The sequence below is a fragment of the Stenella coeruleoalba genome (genome assembly GCF_951394435.1).
Source record: "Stenella coeruleoalba genome assembly, chromosome: 6".
NCBI classification, from domain to species: Eukaryota; Metazoa; Chordata; class Mammalia; order Artiodactyla; family Delphinidae; genus Stenella; species Stenella coeruleoalba.
The window spans coordinates 83,597,076-83,613,262 of NC_137151.1; the positions used below are offsets into that span (position 1 = coordinate 83,597,076).

The 16,187-nt window shown below is 38.0% G+C and overlaps 1 protein-coding gene across 1 annotated transcript in view; it reads right to left on the bottom strand.

Moving 5' to 3' along the window:
• Positions 1-2,273: 2,273 nt before the first annotated feature.
• SLC40A1 (solute carrier family 40 member 1) overlaps positions 2,274-16,187 on the bottom strand; it is a 28,361-nt gene continuing 14,447 nt past the window's right edge. The window contains exons 7-10 of the mRNA XM_079925359.1: positions 13,409-13,535; positions 6,921-7,163; positions 5,457-6,110; positions 2,274-4,311 (exon numbers count right to left, since the gene is read on the bottom strand). Coding sequence (XP_079781485.1) covers positions 3,998-4,311; positions 5,457-6,110; positions 6,921-7,163; positions 13,409-13,535 — 1,338 coding nt within the window. The 3' untranslated portion in view covers positions 2,274-3,997. The remainder of the gene's footprint in view (positions 4,312-5,456; positions 6,111-6,920; positions 7,164-13,408; positions 13,536-16,187) is intronic.

The following is a 16,187-nucleotide window of genomic DNA, read 5'->3' on the forward strand; positions in this document are numbered from 1 at the left end:
ACATTGATTGATCAATCAACAGATATAGACAGAAAATGATATAATCTTGGTGAACATACCAAATGATGATATAAGAAGTTATTTTTGAAAATTTCATTAAAAAATTATATGGAAGTATACACTAAACTGTTCACGGTGGGCACTGAGGATTTGGGGAGTGGGGTAGGAAGAGGGGAGTTAAACAATTTAAAATTCTGTGCTTTTTCTTTTTTTAAAATAGGAGCACATTATGTTTATACTTCAGACAAACTTTAAGAGTGGTTTTTAATTAAATTGTCATTATCCTTTAACCCAACTGTATAAACAACACATGGAATAAGGAACTATGGGGCAGAATTCTCACTGACATCAATATGGCAGGTAATAAATGCATAGGTTATTTGATCTTAAATGATCTCCAATAAAAGATGTCTAATCGCCTAATGTTTTTCACCATAAATGTTTGCTGAGTTCTCTCTTGTTCTCTGTACTCCGTCACTTTTGTATATACACCTCCTTTTATCTACACTTTTTCAAATACCATTTTCTTCCTCACAAACTATTCTCTTAGAGAAAAACTTTTAAAAATGGCAGCCCATGGGTGGCTTATAGGTAGACCACAGATGTATTTGGTTTGGCTAGAAAAATGTTTTCAGCATTTTTAAATTAGTTGCCAGTTTTGTGTGACGCCAATTTTGTCACACAAAATTCCAGATTCCCAGCTTCTCTTGAAAGATAAAAGATATGACAAGATAGACCCACATTCCGAGTTGCTTAGCTGTTCCTTTGGCCTGGGTGTGTGCTCTTCAGCTCGCATACCCTGTGACCTCCCCAACAGCACGTCCAGGGATTTGGCTCACCTCTTGCATTGTTTTTATGTCTTATGGTGAACAGGAAAATTATTTCTTACTTATACCCTTCTTTTTCTTTTATTTTTTTAAGTTGGGGGGTGGGCAATGAAAGAAACATCAAGGAAGCCAGATGTTTCAAGGGAAAATAAAATGGGAGAAGGCATATTTCTTTATGGAAATGAATACAGCTTTAGGGCTTCCCTGGTGGCACAGTGGTTAAGAATCCACCTGCCAATGCAGGGGACACGGGTTCGATCCCTGGTCCGGGAAGATCCCACATGCCGCGGAGCAACTAAGCCCGTGAGCCACAACCACTGAGCCTGCACTCTAGAGCCCGCGAGCCACAACTGCTGAGCCTGCGTGCCACAATTACTGAAGCCCATGTGGCTAGAGCCCGTGCTCCGCAACAAGAGAAGCCACCTTAATGAGAGGGCTGTGCACCACAACGAAGAGTAGCCCCCGCTCACTGCAACTAAAAAGAAAGCTCACATGCAGCAACGAAGACCCAACACAGCCAAAAAATTAATTAATTAATTATTTTTTAAAAAAAATGAATACAGCTTTTCCTGTGCAGACAAAGGATGTCTATGTGGAAAGAATCAACTTTAATAACCACAAGAAACCTGCACAGGAATAGAGAAGAACACGAAAAAATGTAATAATTTGTTTTTAAGTGGGAAAAAATAAGTGATACTTTTGTGAAATGCAATTACACATTAAATGAAAGACTGTTTTCCTACATCTATTCACTTCACTCATTTGTTTTACCTATTGACCCTGTAGGTATTTGAGTTTGTTTCCCCATTTAGAAACACACCCAGACAGACGCACATCATCTACCCAGCCCTACGATGCCCTGGGGCAGTACACAGCAAAGGCTGTCCAGTCCAGCAGTGATTTTCCCCCCATCCCCCTCCTCCTCCTGCTCTGAACTGCACTTTGCAAAGATAAGGGAGCGCCTGTAAAAATTTCTATTAACTAACTCCATTTTCCTTCCTTCCACACAGGGCCTCTCTCAGTAGCCCCCCAGTTTGGCAAAACATCCACATTAAGAGCTGAGCCCCTCCTTTGCTAAGATGGTTCTACTCATTTTACAAGGTCACAGGCCTTCAATTATAGCTGCAAACACTCAGGGCAGATCTCCAACCCTAGCTCGACCCCTGTGGGAGGAAGCGGATGACCTGTTCAGGACAGCAGCCAGACCTAACAGAGGCACCTACTGTCTGCTCAAAAGTCAGCAGCAGGTAAGTAGCTATAGGGTGATGCCAGAAGTTCTCAAGCTCCCACATTTGGGGGGAAAGAAAAGGAGCCTCTGATCAACCGTGTTTGAGTCAAATCTGCATCCCCAAGACCAATCAGTTTGGGACACAGATCAAGTGTTCAGGAAACATTTGCTGAACACAGAATGTGGCTCTACTCTTTCTGGCCGATCATGAGGAACCTATCTTTAACTCCCTGTCATTAGTTAGATCCAACTTCTAGTAATACTACAACTTTGTCTTATAGCCCACAAAGTGCTTCTACAAGAATTATCTCACTTGACTCAATCAGGGAAGTTGGGAGGTAGGTAGGGTTGGTTTTATAATATCATCTCCAATTTACAGAAGAGAAAACAACTCAAGAGAGCTTAAAGTGACCTCTTCAAAGTCAAAGAATGAGTCCTGGGCCTCGTGTTTACTATACTTTTATCCAAGCCACCATAAACTAGACATAAGCAGGGAGACAAATCTAAAACTGTGAATTATTATGAAACTGTAGGCCTTTAGAGAGAAACAGATGTTACCCAAAACAGATGTTCTGTAACAAAAGCCATATTAAACAAATGGGGAATGCAATTAAGGAAAAAGAAATCAAGATTTTTTAAAATGTTTTTATACAGAAATATTTTACAAAGATTTTACAACATAGCAAATCATTATGTCATACTATAGAAAGGAGAAAAAGATTAAACCTCAAGGATAAAGAAAGTGCTCAGAGCAACATATTGCAGTCTCCATGAAAGTGCATGAACAGTTAAGGCAAAGTACCCCACTGGTACTGGCATGTTGCAAAATGACTTGTAAAACAGTTTTTACTTGTAAAATATATATACAAAAGGGTTTTTTTTCCCTCCATTTTTCTCAAAGATGTTTGAAAGGGATACATTTATGAACAGTCTTGCTCTACAACTAGGTAAAAATAACTCCTGGGTACAAAAGAGTAAAAGTAAAAATGCTCTACCAAGCATGTTAAAAGTACATCAAATGATTTATAAAACAAAACCTTTCCAAGTTTGGGCTTGCTTTCTACATTTAACTTGCCAGGCTGAAGGCTAATTCCCTCATATTCCACGACAGAGATCATTAAGGATAGCAACGTGAGTTAAATCCAGAACTTGCCCTTCGTGTGACTTTTAACTTCTAGTTTCTATGGCCGAACCACTGGCATGTTTGAAGTCCTCATGCATTCACTGTGTTATAAATCTACTCTAAAGCTTTGCTTCTATCTTCAGCTTACACAATAGCCATTTTATGAAGTGTTACATATGCTTAATACAATATTTTGCCCTAGCTGATAAGAAAAATACAAAGGTGGTCTCTAAAGTTAAACCATAAACCCTATTAGAGAATTCTAGTTAAGTATTTCATTTTTCCACATAGAGGTAAATCCCTTAACATCAATTGGATCAATAAGGATAATACTGGTTATCAAATTTTAATCTTCAAACTTGGAAGAGAATTTGTTTTTATAATATAACTGAGAATAAGATTTTTTTAAAAAGTAAATTAGCTAGACTTGAACAAGAGTGTTAGGGAAAACTGACATACCTGAATTCTAGTACAGATAATAAAAATCTGCCAAAGAATAACTTAATTCACATGACTAATCACTCTTTTATATAAAATTTTACTTACTCATGAGAAATAGGGAAAATCAGTGTTACTATTTTAGTCTCCATATTTAAACTGAGTTTTCCTTTCTCTATTTTTTTTCCACCCTTAAATATAAGGGAAATTAACCAGCTCATTTCTGCTGGCTCAAGTTTCCTAACTAGCTTTTAGCCCTCAAGGTATAGCTGTGGTAAAACCAGAGAGAGACACCGAGCCATTTATTGGAATTCTGAAGTACAAAATAGGCACATGTGCTCTACATAACCTAGTAACAGGGATAGCAACAGTTAAACTGTCTTACACATCCGATGTATTAGTTTGATTTGCATCTGTAACTTCTTTATCACTATGACCACAGACAAAAAGTTGGGAGCCCAGAGATTTCTGGGCAAATCGGAAATACATGATGTGGCCCATTGCCACAAAAGAGACTGAAATCAATACGAGCAAGCCAAAAGCTTCAGGATTTGGAGCCAGGATGACCATGATGAAATGCAGAAGATCAAGAAGATAGTTCATGGAGTTCTGTACACCATTTATAATGCCTCTCTCAGATTCGACTACATTTTCTTGCAGCAACTGTGTCACAGTTAAATCAAAGGACCAAAGACCTATAATAAAAGATAGTTTTTAGAGACTTAATTTTAACTTATAGCTGTACATTTCAGATTTACAGATTAAAAATCTGTTGACATGTGCAAAATACATACTTAACCCTATTACCTTCAAGTCACCATATGTATATTTATCATAGCCTAGCCTTAGAGAATTATTTTTCATTAATAAACACTGAGTTAAATTGTTTCAAGAAATTGTTTTTACAGCCACAAGACAAAAATACGTCTAAAATACAAACTTCTTAATTCTGTTTTTCTGTGATTATTCATACTGTGAAAGCAAAACTCTGAAATCAGAGACATAATAAATCCTATTAAAATTACTAGTATTTTTAAAGTTTAAAATGAGTAGACCTAATATATTGTTATCGTTGAAGTGTAAGGAAACTTTAAACCATTAATACATTTACTGTTTGGGTTCTAAAGCCCCTACAATAAAGCTGTCTTGCTTAAATATTAATGTCTTTGATAAATTAATGAACTGCTTTGTATCACAGGATAAATATGGTTTCATTTCAAGAACGATTTCAGGCAGAGATAATTCATCAGTACTCTATTAATGATTCCTTAAATTTTACTTTGTAAGAGGTCTTTACATTATGTTTCCTTCCAGAGCTATAAAATCCATTTGTTCGGCAAAGTACACAATAAACAAATGTCAGCTAGAGAAGACCTTTGAAGGATTTTTTTTTCCCCTAACTACTGTCTTATTTTTTTTTTAATTTAAACCCCAACCCCTTTTTTTTTACCTTGTCCCATTGACATATTTGTTAAATTACAGTCCTTTTGGTAAAGTTATAGCAACATAAAGACTCTAAATTACTAAAAGTATAATTATTATTGATAATATCTTTTGAAAAATTAAGTAAACTACATTAAAAGAGTAAGATATCCATTTAGTAAAAATTTTCAAGGCCTAACCATGTTTTAAGAAGGTATACACACACACAAATATAGATTTTTTTAACTATAAAATAAAAATTTCATAATAAGTGACTGGATTATACATAAGGATAAATAGTGGATCTTGCTTAAATTAACATTCAGGGAATATTTTAGACCACTTACTGTTGAATTATCTGAAACCACACTGCAAAAAGACACTTTAGTTCATTAATATACAAAAAGAGATTTCTTACCGATTCTAGCAGCAATGACGCCTGCGAACAGCAGACTGACAGAGATTATAGGCACAGATTTAGGACTCATCTCTGGGACAATGTTAGCAGGATCAGATCCGTTTGACATGTGCATATCAGTTGTAGAGATGATTTCAGATATTTTTGTAGGTGTAATTGAAAGTGGTTCTGTTTGAATGAACCTAGAACGGATATCTTCAAAAGGAGAAACAGACAAGTCCAAGGGGCTTCCAGGCATGAACACGGAGATCACACACAAGATCAAACAGGAAAGCTGTGCAAATCCTGAGATCAGACCAGTCCGAACCAGGCCATATCTGTGACGTAGCCATGTAAAAGCCACAGTTCCCATTATTCCAGTTACGGCTGACGCTCCCATCAAAATACTGAGGATGGACCCGCTCAGCCCCTGAGTGTAGGCGTACCCTGTAGTGATGCAATCAAAGCCCAGGACAGTCATATAGAGGAAAGCAAGACCCATGCCTGCCAGGAACACCGGCTGGTTGTAATAGGAGACCCATCCATCTCGGAAGGTGCGGAAGGGCTCAGCCATCTGGGAGGCACAACTTAGCTCTTGCTCATGTTCAAGTTCATGGATGTCAGGGTCTTTCTCACCCATTAGATGAGTTCCCTCCAGGGATTTTGGCTCAGTTTCTGTTAATAAAAGACATTATTCTTTGAGGGAGGGGACATGGGGGAAAAAGCCAACTATCTTAGTATTTTTTCTTCTCCCCTCTCCCTCACCCGTGGAGGGTATCACCCTTGGATACCCTTGGCTACTACAATATAAAATGTATTTTCTTTTACTCATCTAAGAATTCCAGCCGAGGAACAATCTCCAAGTATTTGTGTTAAAGAAATAAAATACTATTGATACTTCTCCCCTCCTCTCTTCCCCTCTCTCTCAGAAATTATAATCCCACCAAAGTAAACAGCAGGAAAACAGATCAGATAACATATAATAATTGTCTGGGGAAACACAGAATCTTATTTTCTGGGACCATTTTAAGATTACATTTGTTCAGAAGACCAACTTCCTCTTCTCTTCTTGAAAAATGCCCACCTCATGTCCTCACTCCCTTCCACTGTCTTACAAATGGCGTGTTAACTCCCTTCTTTATAGACGCCTAGGAATTCTCTTGTTCTCTTTCTCCCACTGTTCTTCCCATTCCTATGGCTCAATTTTGCCCAGCCCTCCCTCAATGAATTGCCCCTCTGTGTCTGCTGTTCCTGTTAAGGAAAAGGGTCAGGGGTCCCATTCCAACTCCTTGAGGTTCAACCCAGAGTTGCTCCTCGGACCGTCAAGAGCCTGGGTTCTGACTTACTACCACATTGATATATTTAACCTCATGCAGGCCTTCAGTGGCAACTAAACGTGATATAAATTCAAAATGATTTCGGCCTTAACCAATGTTTAAGGTCTGAAAATAAGAATAAAGGGATTAAACATTTTGTTGAGTTTACCTTTGTATACATTCAGCTGTTTCAACTCAGTTTCCTCTTTAGGAGCAGCTTTCACAGCTAGAGCAGGGGTTTTCTGATAAACTTTCCAGAGCAGAAAGTACTCCACACACATGGATACCAAATTCCATCCCGAAATGAAACCACAGCCAATGACTGGGGAGCCAAATGTCATAATCTGGCCTACAGCCATGGGGGCCAAGATGTTGGTTAACTGGTCAATCCTTCGTATTGTAGCATTCATATCTACAAAGGCAGGCGAAAGAGGCAGATAAGTGTGCAAATCTATCAAAGAGAGACTGCCCACTTACATAATACAACTCATAAACTAAGAGTATAGACTCCTAAGATGTAAACTTCTAAAAGCATTCTGCAAGCAAACCATTTTGTTAGAAAATCATTTGTTGTTTGGATCAAGTCATATTAAATTTGCCTCAAAAATTGTGATTCCCTTGGGATTATATAAATGAGCCTGACATCAGCTTTTAAGAAATGAATTCGATAGTAACTCTACATTCATTTATTTCAACAAGCATTTATTAAATGCCTATTATGAGCTAGGCACCATTCCGGCACCATAGCAAAAAATGAAGAATATCCTTCCCTGTCTTCATGAAGTTTACACTCCCAAGGGAAAACAAAAATAATAAATCAACAAGCATGTAAATACAGAGCATGTCAGATGTTCATGAAATATTGTAGTGAAAAATAAAGCAGAAAAAAAGGGCATAGAGAGTGCTCAGGGGAAGGGGGAAATTTCAGTTTTATATATGGCAAGGTCAGGGAAGAACTCACTGAAAAAAAGAGAGCATCACAGCAGAGGCGTGAAGCAGCAGGAGGCAAAAGAGTGAGTCATCCGGATATCAGGGAAAAGACGATTCCAGACCAAGGGAAGTGCAAAAGTCCTGGGGCAGGAGGAGTTTGCCCAGAGGAACAGCGAGGAGGCCAGTAGGGCTGGAGCAGAGTGAGGAAGGGAGAGGATAGGAAGAGATGCGGTCAGAGAGGAGAGAAGATTGGCCCAATCATGTAAGGTCTTAGTCTGTTACTCAAACTTCAGTTTTTACACTGAATGACTCAGGAAGCCTTTGGAAGTTAAGAGAGGTGGTATCACGGGACATATTTTTAAAGGTTTATTTTGGCTGCTGTGATGAGAAAACAGTGTAAAGTAAGTGTGTGTGGGGGGGTGTAGACAAGCACAGAGGCAGGGAGACAGGCAGGAGATGACGTGGCATGGAGCAGGACAGTAGCAATGGAAGTGGAGAAGTAGATACTGGATGTACTTTAAAGCAGAATCAAGAAGCTTGAAAACAGATTAGGTATGCTATGTGACAGAAAGAGAAGTATTAAAGTTTTTACCCTGAGCAACTATTGGAAGGACAGAGTTTCCACTTACTGAGAAAGACAAGACTTCAGAAGAATCAGGTTTTGGACAAAAGAATAAGCATCTGGTTCTAGAGATACTGATACATCTCTAGAGGCCCCGTCAAGCAGACAGTTAGTCATACAGGTCTGGGGTCTAGGGAAGAAGCATGTGCCAGATTTGGGAGTCATCGGCAGCTTGAGTTTTGAAGCAATGACACCGGATGAGATCACCAGGGGAGTGAGGGTAGATGAGAAGAGACAAGGTCTGAGGACTGAGTCCTGGGCATGCCAATGTTCAGAGGTCACGAAGATGAGGAGGAATCAGCAAAAGAGGAGAAAAAACAGGAGAGCAGGGTGTCCTAGGAGCCAAGAGGTAAGAGTGTTTCAAAGAGAGGGGAATAATCAACTGGTAAGTGACGCTGGTAAGTCAACGAAGAGGAGCACTGACAATCAGCTCTAGATAGGTCACATGGAAGGTACTGAGGACCTCAAAAAGAATAGTTCTGGTGGAGCAGTAAGGGCAAATGCCTGATTGAAGTTGGTTTAAGAGATTGGTGCCAACTCCAGGGGACACCATTTCTATTATATTTTAAGTGAGTGGCACCCCCTGGATTCACAATGTGAATGTTGCCCCCCTGGCATTATGGAAAGCAAGGCCCTGACCAAGGAAAGAAATTGGAAAGAGTGAGCAAAGATATTTCTTTTTGTTAAGTTTTGTTCAAAAGAAGGACAAAGAAATGGGGTGACAGAGGGGTAAAGACAGGGATTTTTAAGATGAGAAAAGTTATAGCATGTTTATATGCTGATGCAAATGATACAGTAGATGAGAAGGGATGGAATCTGAATCTACTGCACAAGTGGCAGAGCTGTTCTTAGGAACGCAAGCAATTCAACAGTGCAGGTCACGTAAACGGTCTCAGGTACAAGTAGGAAGAGTGATGTGAAGGTGGGAGCACACGAAAGTTCTCTCCTCATTTTTCCATTTTCTCAGTAGAATACAAAGCAACGTCATCAGTGAAAGTGAGGATGGGAGAGGAGGTACTGAATGTATGAGGAGAAAGGAGAAAGTGAGAAATAGTGCTTTAGGAAAGTGGGAGAAGGAAGGGACCAAAGAAAATAGTATGATCATCTGGCAGCATGAGAGGGCCAACTTGAACCCAATGGTCATGAGCTTTAAGAGACAGCAAAGTTGTACGTTTTTTACCAGCCATGTGCTACTGTGGAGAGCTGGATTTAAGCAGGGTCTTATGAAGGGAAAGTGACAAAAGGAGAGGAGGCCAAGTGAGCTGAGGGTATACACTAGGAGGCATTCAAATGGGTGGAACAACTGACCTTGGAATTTAAGCTGGGTAAGGAGGAGAGACAAGAAAGGTCATGAGCAGTAAAAAGGTCGTGGAATTAATGGCTTGTAGGTGCCAACCAGGTTGGAGCATGGCTGGGGTACCAGGAGGAGTGAGCTGGAAAGACAGGAGGTATAGTTCAAGTCTTGGATGCTGGAGATTGAGATTATGAAAAGGGAGGGTTTAGTGGTGATACCAAGGTCTAGGGTATGACCATGGGAATGTAGCTGAGTCAGAGTAGAGGACAAGATGAATAAAGGAGAGGAAGTCAAGAAAATAACCTACTTTCTCGTTCTCTATCTCACGGAGTAGAGTGAAAATTATTGAGACAAGTGCTCATCAATCATGTGGGGCGCTTTAAGGGAAAAGCAGTATGTGACTAATAAGTACATTAATAGAAAACTGCCATTATTCTTTCTCTAGTTCTTCCTGGTCCTCAACTGCCTTCCAATTAGTCCTATGTGTGCAGAATGCTTATATGATAACAGGAGAACTTTGACATATTTCACCTTTCGCTTGAGAGGCAAAGGCGGTTTTCATTGATCTTACACACAGCCATTTTTTGCCATGGCCTCATTAACTTCCATCTGCCCCTACTAATAAGTTCCTAACAGGGAAGTGTAGAATTGATCCAAATAACTCAATAATCTGAATCCAAAAATCAAGTACTAATGAAAATATACTCTTGGATCGAAGGCCCCAGAACAAAAACAAAATTTAGTTAAAATGATTTGTTAATCTTTCACTACCTCCATTTTCAAGTGCTCATGAAGCTTCCTAATGCCACAAATTTCTATCTTTTATTTAGAATTTAGAAATTTCTATCTCAGGAAGCTAATAATGTTTAGATGTAATGTAGTGTCAGAAAACAGATTTTATTTTTCTGAAGCAGAATGAATGAAATAATAATTTTGAAAAAGACCCAATCATTTTACTGTTAACAGCCTAGAGAAGAAATGGTCCTCTGAATGTGTAAACATATTCTTTTTGCAGGTTTGTATTTATTCTTACACAAACACACAAATCTGTGCTCATTTAATTCCAATTTAACTGTTTTCAGCTACAGCTGTGGCACAGAGCATGACATTCAGTAACTACTTACTATTATAAAAGGTATATTACATCTCATAGAATAATAATAAAAAACAGATTTGCTGAGCAAATAGTAGCTAGCAGGTTTGTCTACCTCAAATATGAAATCAATTTTCAGTCAATAGAGTTCAAACAAGAAAGTTATCTGTCGTACTTGATCAAGCCAACCAGTAGATGTTTCATTAGAATGGTGGACAAGAAAAACCTCAGAAGCTATTAATAAAAAGTGATTAACAAAGGAAATGAAGAAGAAAATAAAACAACAGATGGAATAAAAACTCAGGCAAAGGAAATGAGTTTCAGAAAGGTTTGACAGGTTAAGGGTCATGGCTCCAAAGAATGTTTTAATAAAACACTAAATCAAGTACCTAGACAAATTAGTTAACAGATTAATTAACAGTATTCATGTGGGAAACGAGCATCTTTCCTCGAGCTGTCTAAATTAGATGGTAACAGCTATATTTTGACCTGATGCCACTGGAGTTATAAAACTTTTCAACCTTCCAGGGAAAATTTCTCTTGTTCTTTACCCTCGGTGATACAACTTCCAATTTTAAAAACTACTCTGAAATCAAGAAACATTGGGATGAGGAAATGGGAGCAATTAGCATCCAGCTCACAACCTTCCCTCTTTATGGGCACCCCCCCCCCGCCCCCCCCCCCCACACACCTCACAACGCACACCCTGCCCCGTCTCCTGCTTGGTTTCTAACAGTCTTTGCTGGCAACCTCAACAATTTCTCTTCTACTTTTCCTTTACCCTCCTCCTTTTTTTCTGTTCTGTAACTCTGCATTCTAACAGGAATGGTACCAAAAACCCATGGTTAGAGCCTTGCTGACCCTCGGGATGGAAGAAGTTTCTGTTTCCTGTTTTGAAGCATGGTTTTTAATTAATTTTAAAACAAACATGGAGGTCAAAACCTGAGGAAAAACAACATGGAAGTTTTCCTTCATTAGGCTACTGACCCGTTCTAGGGGTTGGATTTGAAACAGCACCGCTTCCTAAGCTAATTCGTAGTGGACAAGAGTTCAACAGGCAGCTTACTTCCTTTCTTAAATTTGAGAAACTCCAGAAGGTTAGAAAATAGACTGGTTAGCCTGGATTTTTCCACTCTGCAATAATTCCTCAAATAAAGGACAGCTGAGAAATGGCCAGTCATATTTTTGTTATTTTTCTGGAATATCACTTTGTAGTCAGAAAGATCCCAGAAAGTTATGTGAGAAAGAAAATCATCTTAAAAGCCACTTTTTTCCCCAAATACATTTCAACAGATATATATATGATCTGTTTTCAAAATATACCTTTTTTGTGCCCTTTGAATTTTAAAACATGGACATGTATTACATCTGTAAAATTGCACACTAAAAGAGAAAGTAAATAACAGGGAAAAAACACCAAAAAAAAAAAAAAAAAGGACAAAGTCTTATCTTTTAATTCCACGTGACAAAAAAGAGAGATGGAATTATTTCCTATTAGTAAATGATCACAGGAAGAAAAATCAGTGAGAATCACTACTTTAGCTCCAGAGAGAATTTCCTGCAATCCAGACTCACATGTGTTAATAAATTCATCTTCCACACTCACCATCCTCTAAAATCACTGTGGTATTTCTATCTGGAGCAGTATTATTACTGCTACCACAAAGTGATGACTTTTAAGCAAATCCTTCATTTTCTTCATTTAGACCTTCCTCAGATTTTGTACCCTTTCTCTCAACCTCCTTTCTACCATTTTTTTTTTTTTTTGAAACCACGTGTCTAGTCAAACAAAGTTGCTTGCTGACCCCCGTACTCAATCTTGCCTCTGTGTCCTGATAAGCCACTGAAGTCATCAGGAATGGTTTCCTTGTCAGTCAGGATGGTTGGGAAATGTGTTTGTGATACCCATTATCTCAATGACCAGCAGAGTTGACTCAGCTGACCTGATCGGTAGATAGGTGTAGCCTTCCTCCTTTACTCTGTGTAATTTCAATCCAAGTTGTGTCTGGGTGCTGTACTGGGGGGCAGGTGGGGAATATCGAGTGAGGTAGGTCATTCTGAGCCCAAGTAATCTTGAGGTAATTGACGTGTTGCTTTGTAAGCACTCTTCAGACTTTCTTTGCTCCTCTTGTATATGTTTCCAATGGACAACTAAGTTGCAAGCTTTTTAAAAACCCATGTTCCATCCTGTATTTCTTTAGTATTCATAATAGCAGTTACATAACACCACACATAATGTAATAAAAGTTACCAATTATGGCTTTAAAGTTGAAGGAATTCACTTCTGGAGTCTCTCCTAGAATTAAGTTGTTTCCATTTGTTTGGATAAACACAATATCCATAGTATAACCAGTAAGTACGGGTAATAATATCCACAGTATGACTGTTAAAATCACAAGTCAGATTTTCACTGTTCTAAGTATTAAGAAAACATTTAGAAACAGTTAACAGAATTTCAAAGAAAGAGCTCAAAAGAAATGTTCTTCTATTTCAGGTTTGCATAGAATAAAAGAGAAGGTCACTATCCTATAAATTAGCTTCATAACAGTGAGGTAAATCTTTGCACTGAGACAGATAATGTTGTAAGAAAAAGACTATGACTTCAATTTATTATTCTTAAAAAGTACTCGGGGAAAAAGGCTTAAGCTTCATTTACTACCACTGATTTAAAGTGAATCCTGATAAAACCCATTTGGTAGAAAGAGAAAAGCAAATTACCTGCTAGTTTGCTTCTGTCGTTTCCTGCAACAACAACAATCCAATCCCTTTGGATTGTGATTGCAGTAGCAGTACTGGCCAGGTTTGCAATATTTGCAATAGTGATGATCAGGATATAGCATGAAGTCTAAGGAATTACAGGAAAAAATTATTAAAATGTCAGTTTTACCATACTGTACCTACCTCACTATACAATATAGTTTAAAATGGTCTTTGGTAACATAATAATAAAATTTTTATTTTAATTTCATTTCATAAAATCGTAAGAAATCATTCTACTTTGTACACATGAAACAATAAACACCAGTTGTCAAGTTAAAGGGCATAATGTCTTTCTAATCTGTATCATCTGTGGTACGCATAATACAAAAAATTTTAATAGTCATATGCACATTTATGTCACATAGTTATCATAAAGTGTTAACATAGGGGTGGTTTTTAATTTTCCCCACAAATATGTCCTTTGGAAAAAACAGTGACGGGGAAGTGAGAAGACTTGAATTTAAATCAGAGTGCTGACACTTTCCAGTTGCATGACAATGGGCAATCAGCTATCATCACTTTGTCTTACTTTTTTCATCAACAAAATGAAGGCAATAGACTAGAATATTTCTTGTCCTACCTGGCTTTGAAACTCTACAATATCAATCCAAATATACCTAAGCAGATTAAATAGGAACATCAAATTCACTGCTTTCCACTACACCCATCTCTCTCCTCTTTTCCATCAAGCTATCATGAAATCAGAGTGTGGGAAGTTATCTAGTCCACGTCCTCAAACAGAAATACCACTTATTATTAGGAGAACACAATCATGACTGATTTATATACATATATATATACCATTTCTTAAATGGTGTGAAAAAATTACAGGTTAATACTACTGAGCTTAAAACTAGCAACTGATTTATGTAATAAACTCTTAGAACTGCCATTAAAAAACAAACAGGAAGGGGCTTCCCAATACTACTGAGCTTAAAACTAGCAACTGATTTATGTAATAAACTCTTAGAACTGCCATTAAAAAACAAACAGGAAGGGGCTTCCCTGGTGGTTCAGTGGTTAAGAAACTGCCTGCCAATGCAGGGGACATGGGTTCAAGCTCTAGTCCGGAAAGATCCCACATGCCGCAGAGCAACTAAGCCCATGCGCCACAACTACTGAGCCTGCGCTCTAGAGCCTGTACTCCACAACAAGAGAAGCCACCGCAATGAGAAGCCCACGCACCACAACAAAGAGTAGGCCCCGCTCTCCGCAACTAGAGAAAGCCCGCACACAGCAACGAAGACCCAATGCAGCCAAAAATAAATAAAAAAATAAAACAAAACAAACACGAAAACAACCAATAGAATGAAATTTAAATTCAAACAATACTTAATGAAAGCCTGTTAAGGGCCAAAAGACAAAACAAGACAAAAATGGTAGGGGATATTAAAATAGACACAGAGATAAAAATTAACAGGCCCTAATTCTTAGAAAGGTATAAACTTCCAAGACTGAACCAGGAAGAAATAGAAAATATGAACAGACCAATCACAAGTAATGAAATTGAAACTGTGAATAAAAATCTTCTAACAAACAAAATCCAGGACCAGATGGCTTCACAGGTGAATTCTATCAAACATTTAGAGACGAGCTAACACCTATCCTTCTCAAACTCTTCCAAAACATTGCCGAGGAAGGAACACTCCCAAACTCATTCTCTGAGGCCACCATCACCCTGATACCAAAACCAGACAAAGATACTACAAAAAAAGAAAATTACAGACCAATATCACTGATGAATATAGATTCAAAACTCCTCAACAAAATACTAACAAACAGAATCCAACAACACAATAAAAGGATCATACACCATGATCAAGTAGGATTTATCCCAGGGATGCAAGGATTCTTCAATATATGCAAATCAATCAATGTGATACACCATATTAACAAATTGAAGAAGAAAAACCATATGAACATCTCAATAGATGCAGAAAAAGCTTTTGACAAAATTCAACACCCATTTATGATAAAAACTCTCCAGAAAGTGGGCATAGAGGGAACCTACCTCAACATAACAAAGGCCATATACGACAAACCCACAGCAAACATGAATCTCAATGGTGAAAAACTGAAAGCATTTCCTCTAAGAACAGGAACAAGACAAGGATGTCCACCCTCACCACTATTATTCAACATAGTTTTGAAAGTCCTAGTCACGGCAATAAGAGAAGAAAAAGAAATAAAAGGAATACAAATTGGAAAAGAAGTAAAACTGTCACTGTTTGCAGATGACATGATACTATACATAGAGAATCCTAAAGATGCTAACAGAAAACTTCTAGAGCTAATCAATGAATTTGGTAAAGTTGCAGGATACAAAATTAATGTGCAGAAATCTCTTGCATTCCTATACACTAATGATGAAAAATCTGAGAGGAAAATTAAGGAAACACTCCCATTTACCATTGCAATAAAAAGAATAAAATACCTAGGAATAAACCTACCTAGGGACACAAAAGACCTGTATGCAGAAACCTATAAGACACTGATGAAAGAAATTAAAGATGATACCAACAGATGGAGAGATAGTCCATGTTCTTGGATTGGAAGAATCAATACTGTGAAAATGACTACACTACCCAAAGCAATCTACAGATTCAATGCAATCCCTATCAAATTACCAGTGGCATTTTTTACAGAACTAGAACAAAAAAATCTTAAAATTTGTATGGAGACACAAAAGACCCCAAATAGCCAAAGTGGTCTTGAGGGAAAAAAATGGAGCTGGAGG